A 15,899-nucleotide genomic window follows, 5' to 3' on the forward strand; every position below is an offset into this window, starting at 1 on the left:
GCTGAAATGCATGAAGTCATAATCTGGAGATTCTTGCCTTCTGATTACAAGCAACGCATGCATCTCAGGTTTGTATAGTTGAAACAGGAGAACCATTGAAGAGTATGTTGCTAGATTTTATTATTTGGCCACTCATTCTGATTTTGAGTGGGATGAAGAAGTATTGGTGGCACAATTCCACAATGGTTTGCACCCTCAGCTTAGTGCTACCCTTGCCTCTAGCCGACTGCCTACAATGGAAGATGTTGTACAAATAGCATATCAGGTTGAAGAAAGTCTGAAACGCCCATACAATAGGAGGCCATTTACAAAAACTTTTCCTAGGGGTTCTAATTCTATTTAACCACAGTCATCCCAATAGGAAAAGTCAATTAGCAGACCACAGGCTAATGCTTCATCTATGGCATCTTCACAACCCAGCCGGCCGTATTCTCCTCCTCGATGCGATTTGGACATGTCATCTTCACGGCCTAATCATCCATACTCCTCACCTCAGCGTGGTTATGACAGGAACTCAATATTTCCAATGGAGGCTATTCAATGTTTCCAATGCAAGGGGTACGGGCATCGACCTAATCAATGTCCTAACCAGTTGTTAACATACATCTACAAGGACAATTTTATACCCTATTTACCAGAAGAGCAACCGAAAACAGGAACAGTAATTCTGGGGGATGAATGCGATCGTGAGCCTAATGAGATTAATGATAGTGACAGTGATGGTGAGCCTCAACCGTTCTACATGATCCGTCCTCTTTTGACTACATAGAAGATTCCTAAGGAGGACGATTGGAGTCATAACAGTATCTTTCAAACCAAGGTGCGATGCAATGACAGCTTGTGTAATATGGTGATTGACCCCAACAGTTGTACTAATGTTGTTGCTGAAGATGTTGTTCGCAAGTTGGGTCTGAAAACTGAGCCTCATCCGAACCCCTACAAGGTTGGGTGGGTGAACAACAATAATCTGAAAATTCATGAAAGGTGTTTGCTCACGTATTCCATTGGTGGATTGATTGATTAGGCTCACTGTGATGTTCTCCCTCTGAAAGTCTGTCACATTCTTCTGGGGTGCCCATGGTTATTCGACAAGAAAGCCAAGCACAGTGGATATGAGAATACATACTCTTTTCAGCATAGTGGCCTTGAGATGAAATTCCTTCCAGCAAAGAATCTTCCCCCTCTCAAGCTCAAGAGGGTAGTTGGTATTTTTCTCATCAAGCGCATCGACTTTGATGGCATTCTTAGACCTCATCCAAACTCGACGGAGTTGAGTTCTTTTCAAATGAGAGTTAATGCAAATACAACTGCACTTACTTGGTTGGACCAGCATAACCGGTTTTAGGAGCCAAGAGCCAAGAGCCAAGAGCCAAGAGCCAAGAAGAACCGGTCCAGCCCAGGTTTTTAGTCCAACAAGGGTTGGATAAGGGTGTCAAATCGGAACCAAAACCGAAAACTGAATCCAGTTCCGAACCTAATACGGAGTAATACCTTGAACCCAATCCAACCCATTATAATATGGTTAAATCCTGGATCCAAAATAAGTATTTATAATTCGGTTCGGTCCGGATTTGGATTTATGCCAAGAACCGACGGATCTAACTGAAACCGGACCGAATAACTTAATGTCACTTTTTCCTCTTTAACTAAAAACTTGACGTAACTTGTATGGAAACCCAACAAAATTAATCACCTAAATGATAAATCATCTTATAGAGTTACAATTATAGTCCAACTGAAAACCCTCGTTTTTTAGTTTTTGCTGCCTTAGGACTCATGAACCGTGAGTTAAATGATCTACTTAACTGTAACTTTTCAAGTTTGAAGTATTATGTTCTTCATCTTCTCACGATCAGCATAGCAACAACTTTGTCTTAGACAAAGTTACAGTGGCTGAAAGTGTCCCTTCTTCCTTTTCTCACGATTTTCCGGCAGCCAATCGATCGATTCTTCTCAACAACATTACTATAGATCGGTTTTCCATCTCCTACAACGTTGCACTTGTTTGATTTTCAATCTCCAATAGCGTTGCAGTTTTTTGTATGAGTTTTCTTATCTTTCTAATGTATGTGTTTTTTCTTGAAACGGAACTTGAAAATTGTTGTCTCTGTATAGATATATTGTTGGGACTCATCCAATCTACCACATTACAGATAATTGGGCGTTTGAGACCATAGTTGTAACGGCACCAAGGCAAACCAAGGCGGTGGAGGGTTGTCTAAGCGCTTAGGCGAGAAGGCGCCCGCCTTAAGGCAAATAAGGCGACCAAGTGTTATTTTTTATTTTCTCTATTTTCTAACATTATTTAGTAAGCTATATATACCTTGTATTATAAAAAATAAAGATTAAGCAACATCAAGTCATTGAAAATCAACAATTAGCCATATTAAATCATAAAAAATTAACATTAAGTCATATTAAGTTATAAAAAATCAACATTTAGATAAATGCTCTTGTTCTATAATAAATTTGACTGGTCAAATGATTTTATTTTTACATGAGACTTTTTGTATTATTTATAACATAAAACCAACTTTCTAACAAGTCTAAGATTACTTAAATCTGAATTGTAATGACAAAGTTATACTTCGGCCAAACTTAATTTTAAGTGCGCGAATGCTGTTAAAATTGTCTGAATGAAAAAAGAAATTTATGGATATCAAAACAAAAGATTATTTTACTGAACTTTTGTTTTTTAGCAATGTTTTAATATAATAAAATTTATAAAATTTTCATAATTGAGAAAAACCCCACCATTTAAAAGTTGAAAATCACCCCATAACCAAAATCTAGTTTTTATTCTTAGATTGGGGGGTTGACTTTTTATCCTTTTGGAATTTGATTTTTAAACTATTTTTATTGGATTCAAATTAGGGGTATTTGCTTATTTATGAATAATATCTTAAGGCGACATGCAGTGCAAGAAGGCGATTGTCGCCTAGGCCCCAGGCAAACTGCCTGGATGCCTAGTCGACGCCTTGGCAACTATGTTTGAGACAAATCTCAATGGGCCGTTGAGCTAGGGACCTTTGCCATTGTTTATTGCTTGTTCCCGAATATGAACCAAAATCGGACCGAAACCGGATAGGTCAGGTACAAGTACCAATTTTCATAATTGAAGGGACTTGGTCCGGTTCTAGATCACACTAACAGTCCTTGGAACCAAAACCGGAACCAGACCAAATACCTGGTTCCGGACCGATTGACACCCTTAGGGTTGGAAGTAGTTTAGTTTAATATTAAGTCTTTTATTTTCTCAAGTTTGTTTTGGGTAGGATACGTATGAGATAGAGAAGTAAAAGTTTGTTTCAGTGTTAAGAGTAAGTAGGAGTCTTATTATTTTCTTTTAAATATTTGCATATATTCAATGTTTTGGACAGAGTGAATTTTATTTTAGAATTAGTTGAATGTGCGCGTTGTGTGTGATCCCCTTCCCCCTCTTTATGCGATTTCCCCTTTCTTCCCTAAGGCTATCCCATCACATCCAGCAAAGAAATCAAGAGGGAAGGACTTGAATGTGCCGGCAATGAGGAAGGAGTGCTTTGGGAGGTAATTAGAGAGGCCACACCAAGTTGTGAATAGTGACGGGGGATGTGGCCTTTAAACCAGACAATCTTACGCCAATGAACAAGGGAGCATCTAGATCTAACTAAGTCTCAAGCAGAGGAGAAGCTAAACATGCATGTGAATGAAAGAAGCCAAGAAATTTTGTCCCCTCTTCCGTGATGACCAGGGGGAAGAAGAGGCAAAGGAAAACCAAATATCTAATAAGGGGGGGAGAGAGGAGGGGACCAAACACCATTTGAAATGATGGAAGCAACTAAGGAATTTCTACCCAAACCAGAGGAGTAAACATTTCTGGAGTTTACCAAAGAAAATAGTACACCTAAAGGATGCCAGGAATTAAGACATAAGGAGGTCGAAGAGCCTTCGCCGATAGAGGAGGAGAAGGCTCCAAGAGCAGCAAGCCTAATGTTAAAAATTTTGCACCAAACCTAAGAGGCATTAGATGAAGGAGAAACAATCCACATGGAATCATTCCAAAGGGGGAAGGAATAAACCCAAGAAACCCACATATTTTTTGGCTTATAGACAATCTTCCAAGTGATCTTGAGTATACCGGCAATGTTGACCTCTTTAATCCTTCTCAAACCCAAACCCCCTTCGGATTTAGGGAGACAAACAGAAGCCCAACGAAGATGATGGAGGAACTTGGTTGAATCAACTCCCTTCCAAAGGAAATTGCAAAGAAGAGACTTAATAGCTTTGATGGTGGTGATGCAGCAATGAAGGTCTACTCAAGAAGGAAGAAGAGGGTCAACCCTAGTGGCTGATTGGGTCAACCAGATCTGTCTTATTGGCCCATGATTTGGGCTATTGATGGGGTTATTAGTTTCTAAATTCAGTCTATTGTTAGTTTCTAATTCCAGCTAGCAGTTAGTTCCCTTTTTCTTTAGTTTACAATTTCAGTTTTTTAGTAACTACATAGTAGTTTTAGTAACTTTTGAGTTGCTATTATTTGTAAACACCCCCCCATCATTATAAATAAAGGAAAGGGCCCTCTCATTGCCCACGATTTGATTTATGAAAGAAAAAACTTGCTGCTGCTGCCGCTGGTCTCTATTGAGGCTTCCTTGTGTCTGATCAAGGTGTAGGGATTGGTGTCCGATCCAGTTGGCTCCTTGCCGCGTGAAGTCCAGGAGGGTTTCTTCAAGCTTTCTTATTTCTTTCAAGTTTGTTTTCAAGGTGCTACTGCTGTCAAACAATCAGGTATTTATATCTCTGAGTTCTGCCCAGATTTTCTGACAAAAGAGCGGCCTCTACTGTTGGTATTAGTTCCAGCCGTCAGTTTACTCTCAAATTTTGATCGATTGTTCTCCCATACTCCACTAAGGATTGAGCCAAACTTGGGCTGTTTCTGTGCAGCCATTAGTGAGATATTCAAAATCTCTATGTTTTTGTCTTCTAGTGACCTGTCAAGACCAGAACTGAGATCGATTGGATTATTCCAATTTCTGTTGGTTGTTAGGCATGTGACTCATATTATTCTGTTATCTGAACCTGATTGGACCACTATCTGCTCCTGGTTTATTCTTAAAGAATCACTGTTGAATTGGATTCTGTGATTATTAATTAATATCTCTTGAGATCGATAACCTGCTGGACTGATAGTTAATATTCTGATTTCTGTTATATTGTTGGGATTGGTTTGGTTGTTCTTTGGTTTAAAAGGTCCTGCAGACTGAGACTTGGTTAGACCTCTATCCTAGTCTACATTAGGTGGACTTAGGAAGGACAAAAATACCAGATCAATATAAGTAAAAGAATTGAAAAAATCCAGCTAGCTCAATACACCTAGCATAATATAGAAACTTGCCTTTCCAAAGTTGAAGTCTTTTCCTTATGAGGTCTAAAATAGGGGTACAATGATGGGTAGTTAGCGTAGCAATGATGAGGGGTAACCCAAGGTATTTGACCAGGAGAGAACCCAGACAGAAGTCAATGAGTTCAAGGAGACGAGCTTTGAAGCTTCGAGGACACCAAAGAGGAAGAGGCAGGATTTGAGGAGACTGATATAGAGGCCGGAAAGGTTTTCGAAGAGGTGGAGGTAGGACATGATGGTCAAAATGGAGAGGGGTCAGTCTCAGAAAAGATCATGAGGTCATCGACAAAAGGCAGATGGGTTAGCAAAAGGGATTTAAATTTGGGGATGGGAGAGATATATTTTACAACAATTGACAGATTTACAGAAGTCGTCCTTTACTGAATTTTTTAAAAAATACATATTGTGAAGCAATTTTCAAATATATAGCATATTTTATAGGTTAGCCATAGCATTCGTGTGGACTCTGTAAATATTATTCCATATCATTCTGATTTTTTGCCACATTTCATTTTTAGTATGTACTTGTATTCAAGAACTGTTGAATTACAGGAATGATATATGAAAATCCATTAACAAATTATATATGTTGAATTTTTATCGTACTTTTCAATATCCAATGTTGTACTTCACCACAACCCGGATTTGCTAACCCATTATTACTGACCTTATATTCACAGCATAAAATGGCACTCAATAAACCATCAAAAATTCAATTAAATGCAATAAGAAAAAACCAATTTAACTAAGGGCAAACATAAGACAGGATCCAATGAGATAGCCAAGTCCAGCTTGTTGGTGTACAATGTCTTGTATTCCGTCAGAGTTTAATCTAAGGAGTACTGGTGCAGCACCTCAATAGGCAAGACGACGGTCCCGCTAGCCGGTTAGCCGGCCGTGGGGGTTGCAGGGGAGGCAGGAGGCCCCCCTGCATAGCAGAGGGTGTAGGGGGGCACAGCCCCCTCCCCCTCGAATTTTTTTATTTAAGGGCAATTGTGTACTTTCCGGATTAGGGTTTTTTTCGCATATATTTGTAGCGAGGGTTTTTCTCTGAAATGCAAGCAATACTGAGAGGTGTGAGGATGAGCGTTGTAACCCTATTCTCCATTGGTTGTGAAGTATGATCTCATCTCACCGGGGACGTAGGCAACCTTGCCGAACCTCGTAAAATCCGTGTGCATTGTTTGTTCTGTTTTTCCATCATCTTTTGCATCGTTTTAGGGTTGCGTTTCTACACAGCCTTCCTTCAGCAAGCCTATGGCCTATTGAGCCCAACCATATAAATCAAATGGGCTTTGGCTCAACACTAGCCCAATCACTTCTAGGGCCAGGCTTTGGCATAGAACTGAAACCAACATATGAACAAGATGAATCCCTGTTTACCTTGGCACTGCCCAGCCTAAGCCCGTCCCATGTATAATTGCTTCCCAAAACCCTGTTATATTTTTATTCAGAATGGTGGGAGGAAAGTTGGGCCAGGGGAAACTTGTACATTGGCTTGCATCTAGGGTCTTGTCCTTTCTCTAGAAGTTGATAACGGGACAAAAGAAAAGAAAATGATCAATAAAGGGTGGCAATCACAATACTTCAACATTGTTAATTTGTTATCATCTATTGTAGTGCAACATTAGCCATGTAATAATTTTCTAGCAATAAAAATAGATTATATTAGTGCCCCAAAAAAGAAACCTGATCTAAATGCTGCCCAGACACAAAGATTAAACAGACAACTTTGCTGGATTGAAAAAAAAAAAGAAGAAAGAGTATACACGAGATTCCCAGGATTGCCAAAAAATAAAAAATCAATGGAAAAAGAAAAATACCTGGAATCTGGTGCTTTAAGAGACTGAGAAAGAGTGTACAGAAGTTGCGTCCAACATTCTTCTGCATCCTGTTATTCATTTCAAAAGATATTACATCAATACTATTAATTATGGTTTAGCTACTAATGACCATTCGAAAGAAATAAGGTAAAAGAACCTGTTGCATGTAAACACCATTATGCATCTGGCCAAATTGTGGATACTTTTTACGTAACACCTGCAGAGATGAATCAAGTAAGCAAATCACCACGCAAGTAATTGAATTTTCTTTTATCCTCGATCAGCAGGTCAAAGTGCAACTTGCCAGCATAAATAATGCGACCAAAATGAAACTAAGTGGATAGTGGTCAAAATATTTGACAATGACTTTGCTACTTTGATGCTAGAATCATCTTGGTTAAAATATTTGACAATGAATTTGCTACTTTTATGCTAGAATCATCACCCCCACCCCCCAAAAAAAAGGACCAACTAACTAGAAGAAAACTATGACCTGCAAAAGAACCATCAGAAGACAGAACCCTTGATCTTCTTCCCAACTCCAAGATTGAACCACATCATTTTTTATCTCTTTGTATGTCACAGAGAAGAAGCTCACTGAAGGAGCACAAGATAACACAAAGATGAGCGGTCTATGAAGCACAGAATCAAACCATATTCCATGAGGCTACAATCCTAACACTTAGGAGCTAAATTTCTAAAATTAGTTCGTTTCGGAGCCTTTTGAAAGGTCATCCAACTATCTTCCGAACAAGTCCAAAATCACGAGATCAAATTGAAAAGAAGTTAGGAAGATCTAATACCAATATCGTCAGGCCCTGTTTGTTTGTTGGGGTTTGGTGAGTGGGAATAATGGGGCAGGAGAATTGTACACTTTTCCCGTAGAATACCAAAAATGTGTGTGTGTGTGTGTGTGGTTACATGGGGGGATTATTGCCAGACAGCACCTCCCAGGCTGAGTATCTTGTCAGTGGACCGTCTTTCCCACCCCATTCGTCTCCAAAGTCCTACCATTTTCACTAGGATTTGCGTGGAAGAGAGAGGAAAGAGTTCTGCATCTCCAACGGTCAGCGTCTTATTCTGCTACAGGGTTGTCCTGGGCGGGAGTTAAGCATGTCATTTATGTTGTTTATTTTTTCTTGCTTTCACTTGCTCACGTCACTTTTTTCTCCTTCTCCCCCCCCTCCCGTCTTTCGATTCATTTCTTCTTGTTACTTATTTCTTTAATTTGTTTTCTTCTGCAATGGAATTGTTTTTCCTTGGATCAGAATCAACCTATGGCTTTTTTTTTTTTTGCATTCATTCATGCAGCTACGGTTTTGGAGTTCGTCTTTGTTTCGGGTGTTGCCTTCTGCTTTTACTTCGATCGGAATCAACATTGTCTTTAGATTGATTGTCTATTGCTATTTGATGCAATTCGTCGGTGTTGGAATTACAGCCACCTTTTGATTTTTTTATTTCCTTTATTTTTAGAGTAGGGTGTCAGTCAACTGAGTATGGAGATTCAATTTTTATCTACATTTCAGTTTCTAATTTAGATTAGTTTCCGTTAATTGTTGTTATTTCCCTTTAAGTAGCCATGTAAGACAATGGAATATTTAGAATTTGGAACTGAATGAATGATTTTGTTTGGTTGAAACCATGACTGTTGTGAGCTGCAAGGTCATTTTTCTCCTTCCCCGATCTTTTCTCTACTCTTCCCTCTCTGGCCTTCTTCCCTTTTCCATTTCTTTATTGTGACTGTTCTCTCCTTGCCGGTAATCCCCTGTTTCTGCGATAGTTGCAGCCCTACAAAAGCCATTCAATCTCCTTCCAGTGTGATCTGGTTGGGCTGAAGTTTTGGTCAAAAACCCCCCTTCCTTGGGCAACCTTAAGTCCTTAACGCTAGGTTTCGTCTCCAAAGGGCCCTCCTAATGTGAGAATTGAATCAAGGTTCACCGCTGGTTCTACAGGCCATCGTCAAACCTTGTTACAGATTTCTCCTACCAGCTTTTCCACTTGCTGATCGAGTAGCTACCTACTGGATCGATAGAGCTCTGGCTGGCGACCCCACACCTGAAATTTCAGGCCTAACAGAGAAGAGCTGAAGGAGCTCTCTCCTTCGCAAGCTGCTGGAAGAAGGCAGAGTCATGGGTTTCGTCTACATCATCTAATTTCTGGTTTGACCATATTACCCCTTCCTTTCTCCATTATTCTCTCTTGTCCTAATTTTATTCCTAGGTTCTAAATTACCCTTTCTACTAGCAACTTGTAACCATTGCCTACGTCTCGAAGTTCAATCAAATTACAAGTCTGCCACCCCTTTCTAAACTTCTATCTATTTACAAAACTGCCACCCTCTTTGGAAACTTGATTTTATTTACAGATCTTCCATTTGTTCTTGAATTTGAGCCTCAAATATTCTAGTGGGCCCATAGCGATCCAATTTAGGATTATCAAACCACGGATCGGCATCACTATTGTTTCCATGTATGCATTGTACTGGTTCAGATGGACTTCTCACCTATCAATCTCACTTCTCATTTGAAAGCTTTGTAAGATGATGAGATAAAAGAATCAAAGGAAGCAGTTAAGTGGCCAGCCAAGTGCCAAGAAAACTTAAGGAGTCCGTTCTTTCGATTAACATTTTTTTCCCAGAGTTAAAAGGGCAAGAGTATTGTTTTCATCTTTTAAATTCAATTTTCGCTTCTCTCATTGAACAGAAATTATTCTCCCCGGCTATTCTAATTAGTCTCTCAGCTAGTAGTCTAACTTTATATCACCAGGATATGAAAAGAACCAACTCAGCTATACTATTTTGTACTCAGAAGTGCTCCAAAATTTTAATAGTCCATGTTAAATATTCAAATTTACTGCTTCTGGCGCAGCTACAGTCATCACCATCTCATCTTCTGTACGAGGAAACAACAATCCAGAAATTTTCTGAAGGGGTGTGGTTATAACACATACAAGCAGCGTTTCTTACGTTTAAGAGTAACTGGTTTTTGGTATTTCTGAAATAGCTCAAAATTTACAGTCCCAGAACATGTTGAAAGCTAGCTTTACTTCAATCCACCTAGCTTTTTAAGGAGAAGCTAGTATTTACTCCAATATTTAATGTTCTGCATGTTAATAGTTATTTAACTAACCATTTTAAGATCGTTTAAAGAGCTTGATCAAGATTTTCATATGATTATCCATGCTTAGTTAAGTAAACAACCATCAATCACTAACCATGATACGGATATGGTAACTCTTTTTAGGATTTGTTCTTCACCCAGAAAATCTATTCATTTCTTAAGACTATGGTCTATGGTTGACTTTTGCTTCAGTAAACAATTTAAAAGAAGAGATTTGTCGAAAGGGAATCATCTTTCTTTTCCTAGTTCTTTCCATTGGATATCCCTCAAGGGAATCACTATGACCTAATAGATGGATCATATTCTGTTTCTAATTACTCATAGATGGAGAGGGGACAAGTCGTCAAAATCAATCTACAACTACACTGAGGCAGAGGCGAAGGCAGAGATAGGGTTTTACTCTCAGCTCATGGCTAGCATCGTTGAAAGCATGAATGTGATAGCAAAGGCATTTCGAGAGTAGCATCCTTATCAAATGGATTTGACACCTACACTTGCCACCATACAGGAGATCCCCAGTATTCCTGATGTCATAATTGAAAGGGCATTTGAATATTTGAGTGAAGAGCTTGATGTATATCCCAGAAACAAGGCCCTAAAACCAATCCAGACTCGTCGTGGGAGGCAGCCTGGTCTGGTGTGGCTTGGTTCTTGGTTCTTGATTGGTTCAACCCAATGACATATTGAGTGGAGAAGAACTGAAGAAGATTCCTTCCTGATTCGCGGGCCCCATGCCCAGTTCGCATGGAGGAGTTTAAGCTGCAAGATTTTAGGAAATCTTTGAATGATCTCGTTTCCATTTTCATATTTTCTTGTAATAGCTAGGAAGATATTAGCTAGATAGTTTCTAATTTTAGTGTTACTTTTAGAAAGTAGGAATTCTAATTTATTGGGTATCCATCTATGCAAAAGGGAGGGATTTGATTTGATTTATAATTGGTTTCCAAATAGGATAATATCTAGTTGTAAGGGGATTCCTTTCCTTTCCATGCAAGGAAGGACCCAATTCTGTAATCAATTTGAAAGTTTATAATAAAGAAAGAAGCCTGATGTAGACCATGATCTGATGAAAAAAAAAGACCTGGAATATTCCAATTGCTGTAAGATCCAGTGAGGTGAGAGACGTCATGAGATGCCCAAGGATGAGTGAGATAATCGACCCAACCTATCCCCCTTCCTTATCCCCTCCTGTCTTTCCTTCTTCTCCCCCTTTCCTCCCTTGTAATCGATACCCCCCTTTTCCCCTTGATTTTTCTGAGTTCTCTTGGCCATTTGGGACCTATTGGACTACTTAATATCATTGATGGTTAGTTCACTGAAGTCTACCTTGAAGACCCAAATTGTTGTTGTAGTTAGCGCACCTGCGATTCTGGTTTAAGGGCTTTATCTGAAACCCTATCACTGATCAATCTCATCAACTAAGAGAACACCAAGACTGATATTTGAGTGATCAAATCTCCACATCAAGACCTCCACTCGATGCCTACTTGAAGACCATCCAAGATCCTGTCTGGGGTTAAGTCCCTCGCAATTTAACCTTACATTAGAGCTAGTGAAAGCAAATGTATTTATGACATATGAGGTCTCACACAGGGCATCTTTTCTTCAGAGGTTGTGGCAATCCCAAGACAACAATGGGTAGAAGAGCCTTCAAATTTATGAATGTCTTGTTTGTTGGGTAATAAGCATTAATATTAACATACTCACGTTTATGGATGATTATTATGTATGGATCCATATTTCATAATTGGACCAAGTTAGCCAAACTTCTTTAAATTTGTTGTCTTTGGATATTTCTTTCATGTTATTTTTGTGGGATATTAAGAATAACATTTGATTTTATTCAAACTAAATTAATTAAATAACATAGTGGGGGTTCCATGTGGTTTTAGTATTAAAATTGGACCCACATAGCATACATTTTTTTTTTTTTTTGGGGGGGGGGGGAAGAGGGCTTATGGGCGTAATGGTATTCTTGTAATTATATCATGGTTTTAGCAACTTTTTCACAACTTTACACTGCCAACCAAACAAGCAATGGGTACAGTTATCAAAACTTACTATCCTCTACTTGTCTTGTCACTCGGCCACCAACATGTGGGCCCCAATCCCCACACCCCTTTTTCTCCGGCAAACAAATGGAGCCTTAAAGTTCTAATGATGCAGCAAAGTAAGTATTCCCATAGCCAAAATAGGATCTTGTGTTCTATAAATGCAACACTAACAAAACCTCAGAAAACTAATGCTCCAAAAGGACACCTAGAGTCAGGGATGAAATCAGCTGTTAACAAATTTCAATAAAAAATGTTGAAATACTAGCAAAAAATAGACATGGCTAAAGTATTTTGGTTTCACAATCATAGAAACCAAAAATGTTTCAGTTATTTCACTGAAATCAAATAAGGTCCTACAGAACTTAATGAGATTTCAACCCAAATGGCCAATGTAATTCCTTGGTTGAGGGGAGCAGAACTAACTGACATTCAAGGAGCAAAGCGCAAGAAACAATTAAACAAAGATAACTAACCGTCAAAAAGTGCATTGGGGCAACAGGCTTGAAATTTCTATCTAGCTCGCTAAATAGGTCTCTTGTTGCCATGGTCAAGAGATGTGAAGACTGATCCAACTCATTGCTTCTTCCAGAATGAGGATACCTAGTATGAAACATCACATCGAAGAGCATATAATAGTTCAACAATAAACACAATTTTCATAAGTTCAATCAGCACACCTTAACTTTCTGAAAAATCAATAGCAACATAATGCAACAAGGCCACTCACTTGAGTAGCACAGACTTCAACTCTGGAACTGAATGTAGGCACTGTAGTGTAGAGTTCATGTAGCAGGTATTCCCCAAATTATATAGACCAGCAGTGTGACCCTTGAAAACAGAAATAATGCCTTAAGAGCATATAAATCAATGGAATAACATCAAGAGATCCCACACAAACAGCAACTACCCTTGAATCATATGTGCTTTTTTTGGGGGGAGGGGGGTGGGATGGAGAGGGGAATCCAGCCATAAGAATAATTTGTAAAAAATACGATCATTCAACTCACCACTGCAACAACTTGCTCTTCTTCCGGAAGGTCCTCCACAAAAACAGGGCCTTTCTCTGGGGCTTTTACAATTTCATCTGCAGTTCCCATCATCATCAATTTTTGACCCTAGCCAAGGATGCATAACTGTGAATATTCAATACAGAAGTAGAATGATAAAGGATTTTGGAACTTCTGATGCACTAAGAAAATAGTAACCTCTTTCACTCCTACTGTTGACCAGTCTGCATCATCCTGAAGTATCCACAAAAGAAGAAAAAAAAAAAGGTGGTCAAGCATGGATCTGGTATACCACCTTCAATGAGTGCCACCTCAACACCATAACTTGGAAGTTAGTGTTTTCCGGTGCTCCAGGACACTCAAATGAAGTAGTATTATTCATTATAGAAAAGAATAGCTTGAGTGATTAACTCAATGATTACAGTTACCTTCAGCAAACCACCTTTAACCATAATCTTCTGTCTTTCGGGGGGCACTCCAGTTAGATCATACAACTGGCACTTAAAAACTAAAGGGGGTTGGCTTGTGTCAATTTCTACAGCTGGGAACAGCTCCTTCTGCCATTTCACACTTACTGCACATGGTGTAACCACTACAATTATAAGGAACTTATTTGGTATACGTAGAAGGAACTAGTGAAGAAGCATTAACACTGGTCACTGATAATCTCATAAGATTCTTTTACAGTATGAGATGATTTTTTGTGATAATTAAACAGATAGCATACAACATAGTAGGATGACTCAACAATATGACATTTGGTGGCTCCATAGCAGTGGAAGGTTACAGTTGACAGAAATTTTCCATTTCGATTTTTTACATTGTCCGATCACAAAATTGTGGCCAACCATCACAGAATCCAAATTATTTGTTCATCTACAACAATAAGGCCCTAACATTAAAGCAAAAGAACACTGACGCATATACACTTTCTGATAACTAACCTTGTTGGGTTGGCAGAGTGACATTGGCTCCCTGACGCAGAATTCCAGCAAGAAGAGAAGATGGGCCAGTTGCTCTGGGCTTGGTTTAGTTCTTTGGGTCCAACTGAACCTATGTTTCAAGTTTGGTTTAAGTTGAGTTAATTTGAGTGGCCAATGTGTTATATGGGCCATGGGCTTAATATTTTTGGGTTTACAATTGTAATGGGAGAATATATTAAGGACTTAAATCCTATAAGGGATTAAGTAGTTAGTTTAAGTTATCTAATTTTTTAAGAGAGACTTAAGTTGTAAGGGATCTCTCTTACCAAACATAGGGGTTTCCTGCTTCAGTGATTGCTACAGAGTTATATATAACGGAGTAGGGCCTAGACCCTCCAACGATTTTGACAAATAACTATATGGCCCTATGCTGTATGATTTTCTGTTTGATGCAGGACTGCTGTCGTCAGATGCAATAGCATCCTTAGTGGGATGCCAAGTGGACTGGTGAGATGCTGGTCAAGTTCTAGGTGGGAGGCCTAGTACATATGTGTCTCTTATTCTATCTTCTTATCTTCTTTTCTTCTTTTCTTCCAAGGTCAGCTTATATTTCTCCTCATATTCATACTGTTCTCTACTGATTTGCCCCTTTTTTTTTCTTGGATGGATAAATAAATGTATTAAAGAAAGGGGGAATTACAAACCCAAAAGGGTAACAAGAGCCTGCATGGGCTAAAAGACAAGAGCTAAGAAGCCCATTCAACTCAAAGGACTGCAACCAAGGCCCAAAGGACTTCAAGTCTCACATATCCAATACATCACAAAAGCCCACATGGGCTAAAACCAAAGCAAGGAAGCCCATCAAGGGCAACCAAGTCAAATCCAGTTAGGGTTTGAGAAACCCTAACAAACTTCTTCATCTATCCAGCTGCCAAAGGAGCATCGCCGGAGAGAGGGCTGCCACTTTGGAGGGCGCTGGCCTTGTGGAGGGCCACGACCAAGCTTGCAGCTGGCCTAGCTGAGGTGACAGCCACGACTAAGTGCCAGCCTTGCAGAGAGCAATGGCGAAGCGGCTGCCGACCAAGCATAGCTGGCAGAAACAGCTGCTTGCCATGCAGCTGGCAGCAAAATGGCAGAAGCCGAGCGAGCCAGGCAAAGGGTGGCTGGCAAACAAGGCTGACGGAGAACGGTTGTTGACCAAGCGGGCTGGCAGGAGCCCAAGGAGAGGCAGAACAGACCGGCGGAGCAAAATCGAAACTGAAGTTAGAGCAGGCAAACGAGATCGAGGGCGATGAGGTAGCTGGCCGAGCGGGAATCCAAACAAGCATAAAATTCAGCAGGGATGGTGACCTACAGGGCTAGCGGCCAAGACGCGACTTCAACCGAGAAGAAGCTCCAGCAAGGGATGAAGAAACAGAGAAAGGAAGGAGAGGAGGAAGAGAGAAAGAGAGAGAGAGAGAGAGAGAGAGGAAACGAGCGAAGGAGAGGATGAGAGAATGAGAAGTGAGGAAGAGAGGCGGGGGAGCAGCCTGGCCTTGAGGCCAAGCTGCTCCAAGGCGGCAGCCCAAAGGGGGCTTTTCTTAGCCTAGG

At 39.9% G+C, this 15,899-nt stretch overlaps 1 protein-coding gene across 2 annotated transcripts in view; it reads right to left on the bottom strand.

The window, feature by feature from the left end:
* LOC122064389 (ubiquitin carboxyl-terminal hydrolase 6) overlaps window positions 1–15,899 on the bottom strand; it is a 37,546-nt gene that overhangs the window by 8,308 nt on the left and 13,339 nt on the right. For both annotated transcript variants that reach the window (XM_042628107.1, XM_042628105.1), the window contains exons 2-8: window positions 13,815–13,960; window positions 13,585–13,620; window positions 13,387–13,494; window positions 13,107–13,207; window positions 12,853–12,979; window positions 7,364–7,423; window positions 7,207–7,274 (exon numbers count right to left, since the gene is read on the bottom strand). In XM_042628107.1, coding sequence (XP_042484041.1) covers window positions 7,207–7,274; window positions 7,364–7,423; window positions 12,853–12,979; window positions 13,107–13,207; window positions 13,387–13,494; window positions 13,585–13,620; window positions 13,815–13,960 — 646 coding nt within the window. The remainder of the gene's footprint in view (window positions 1–7,206; window positions 7,275–7,363; window positions 7,424–12,852; window positions 12,980–13,106; window positions 13,208–13,386; window positions 13,495–13,584; window positions 13,621–13,814; window positions 13,961–15,899) is intronic.

The sequence above is a fragment of the Macadamia integrifolia genome, unplaced genomic scaffold (assembly GCF_013358625.1).
Source record: "Macadamia integrifolia cultivar HAES 741 unplaced genomic scaffold, SCU_Mint_v3 scaffold164, whole genome shotgun sequence".
NCBI lineage: Eukaryota > Viridiplantae > Streptophyta > Magnoliopsida > Proteales > Proteaceae > Macadamia > Macadamia integrifolia.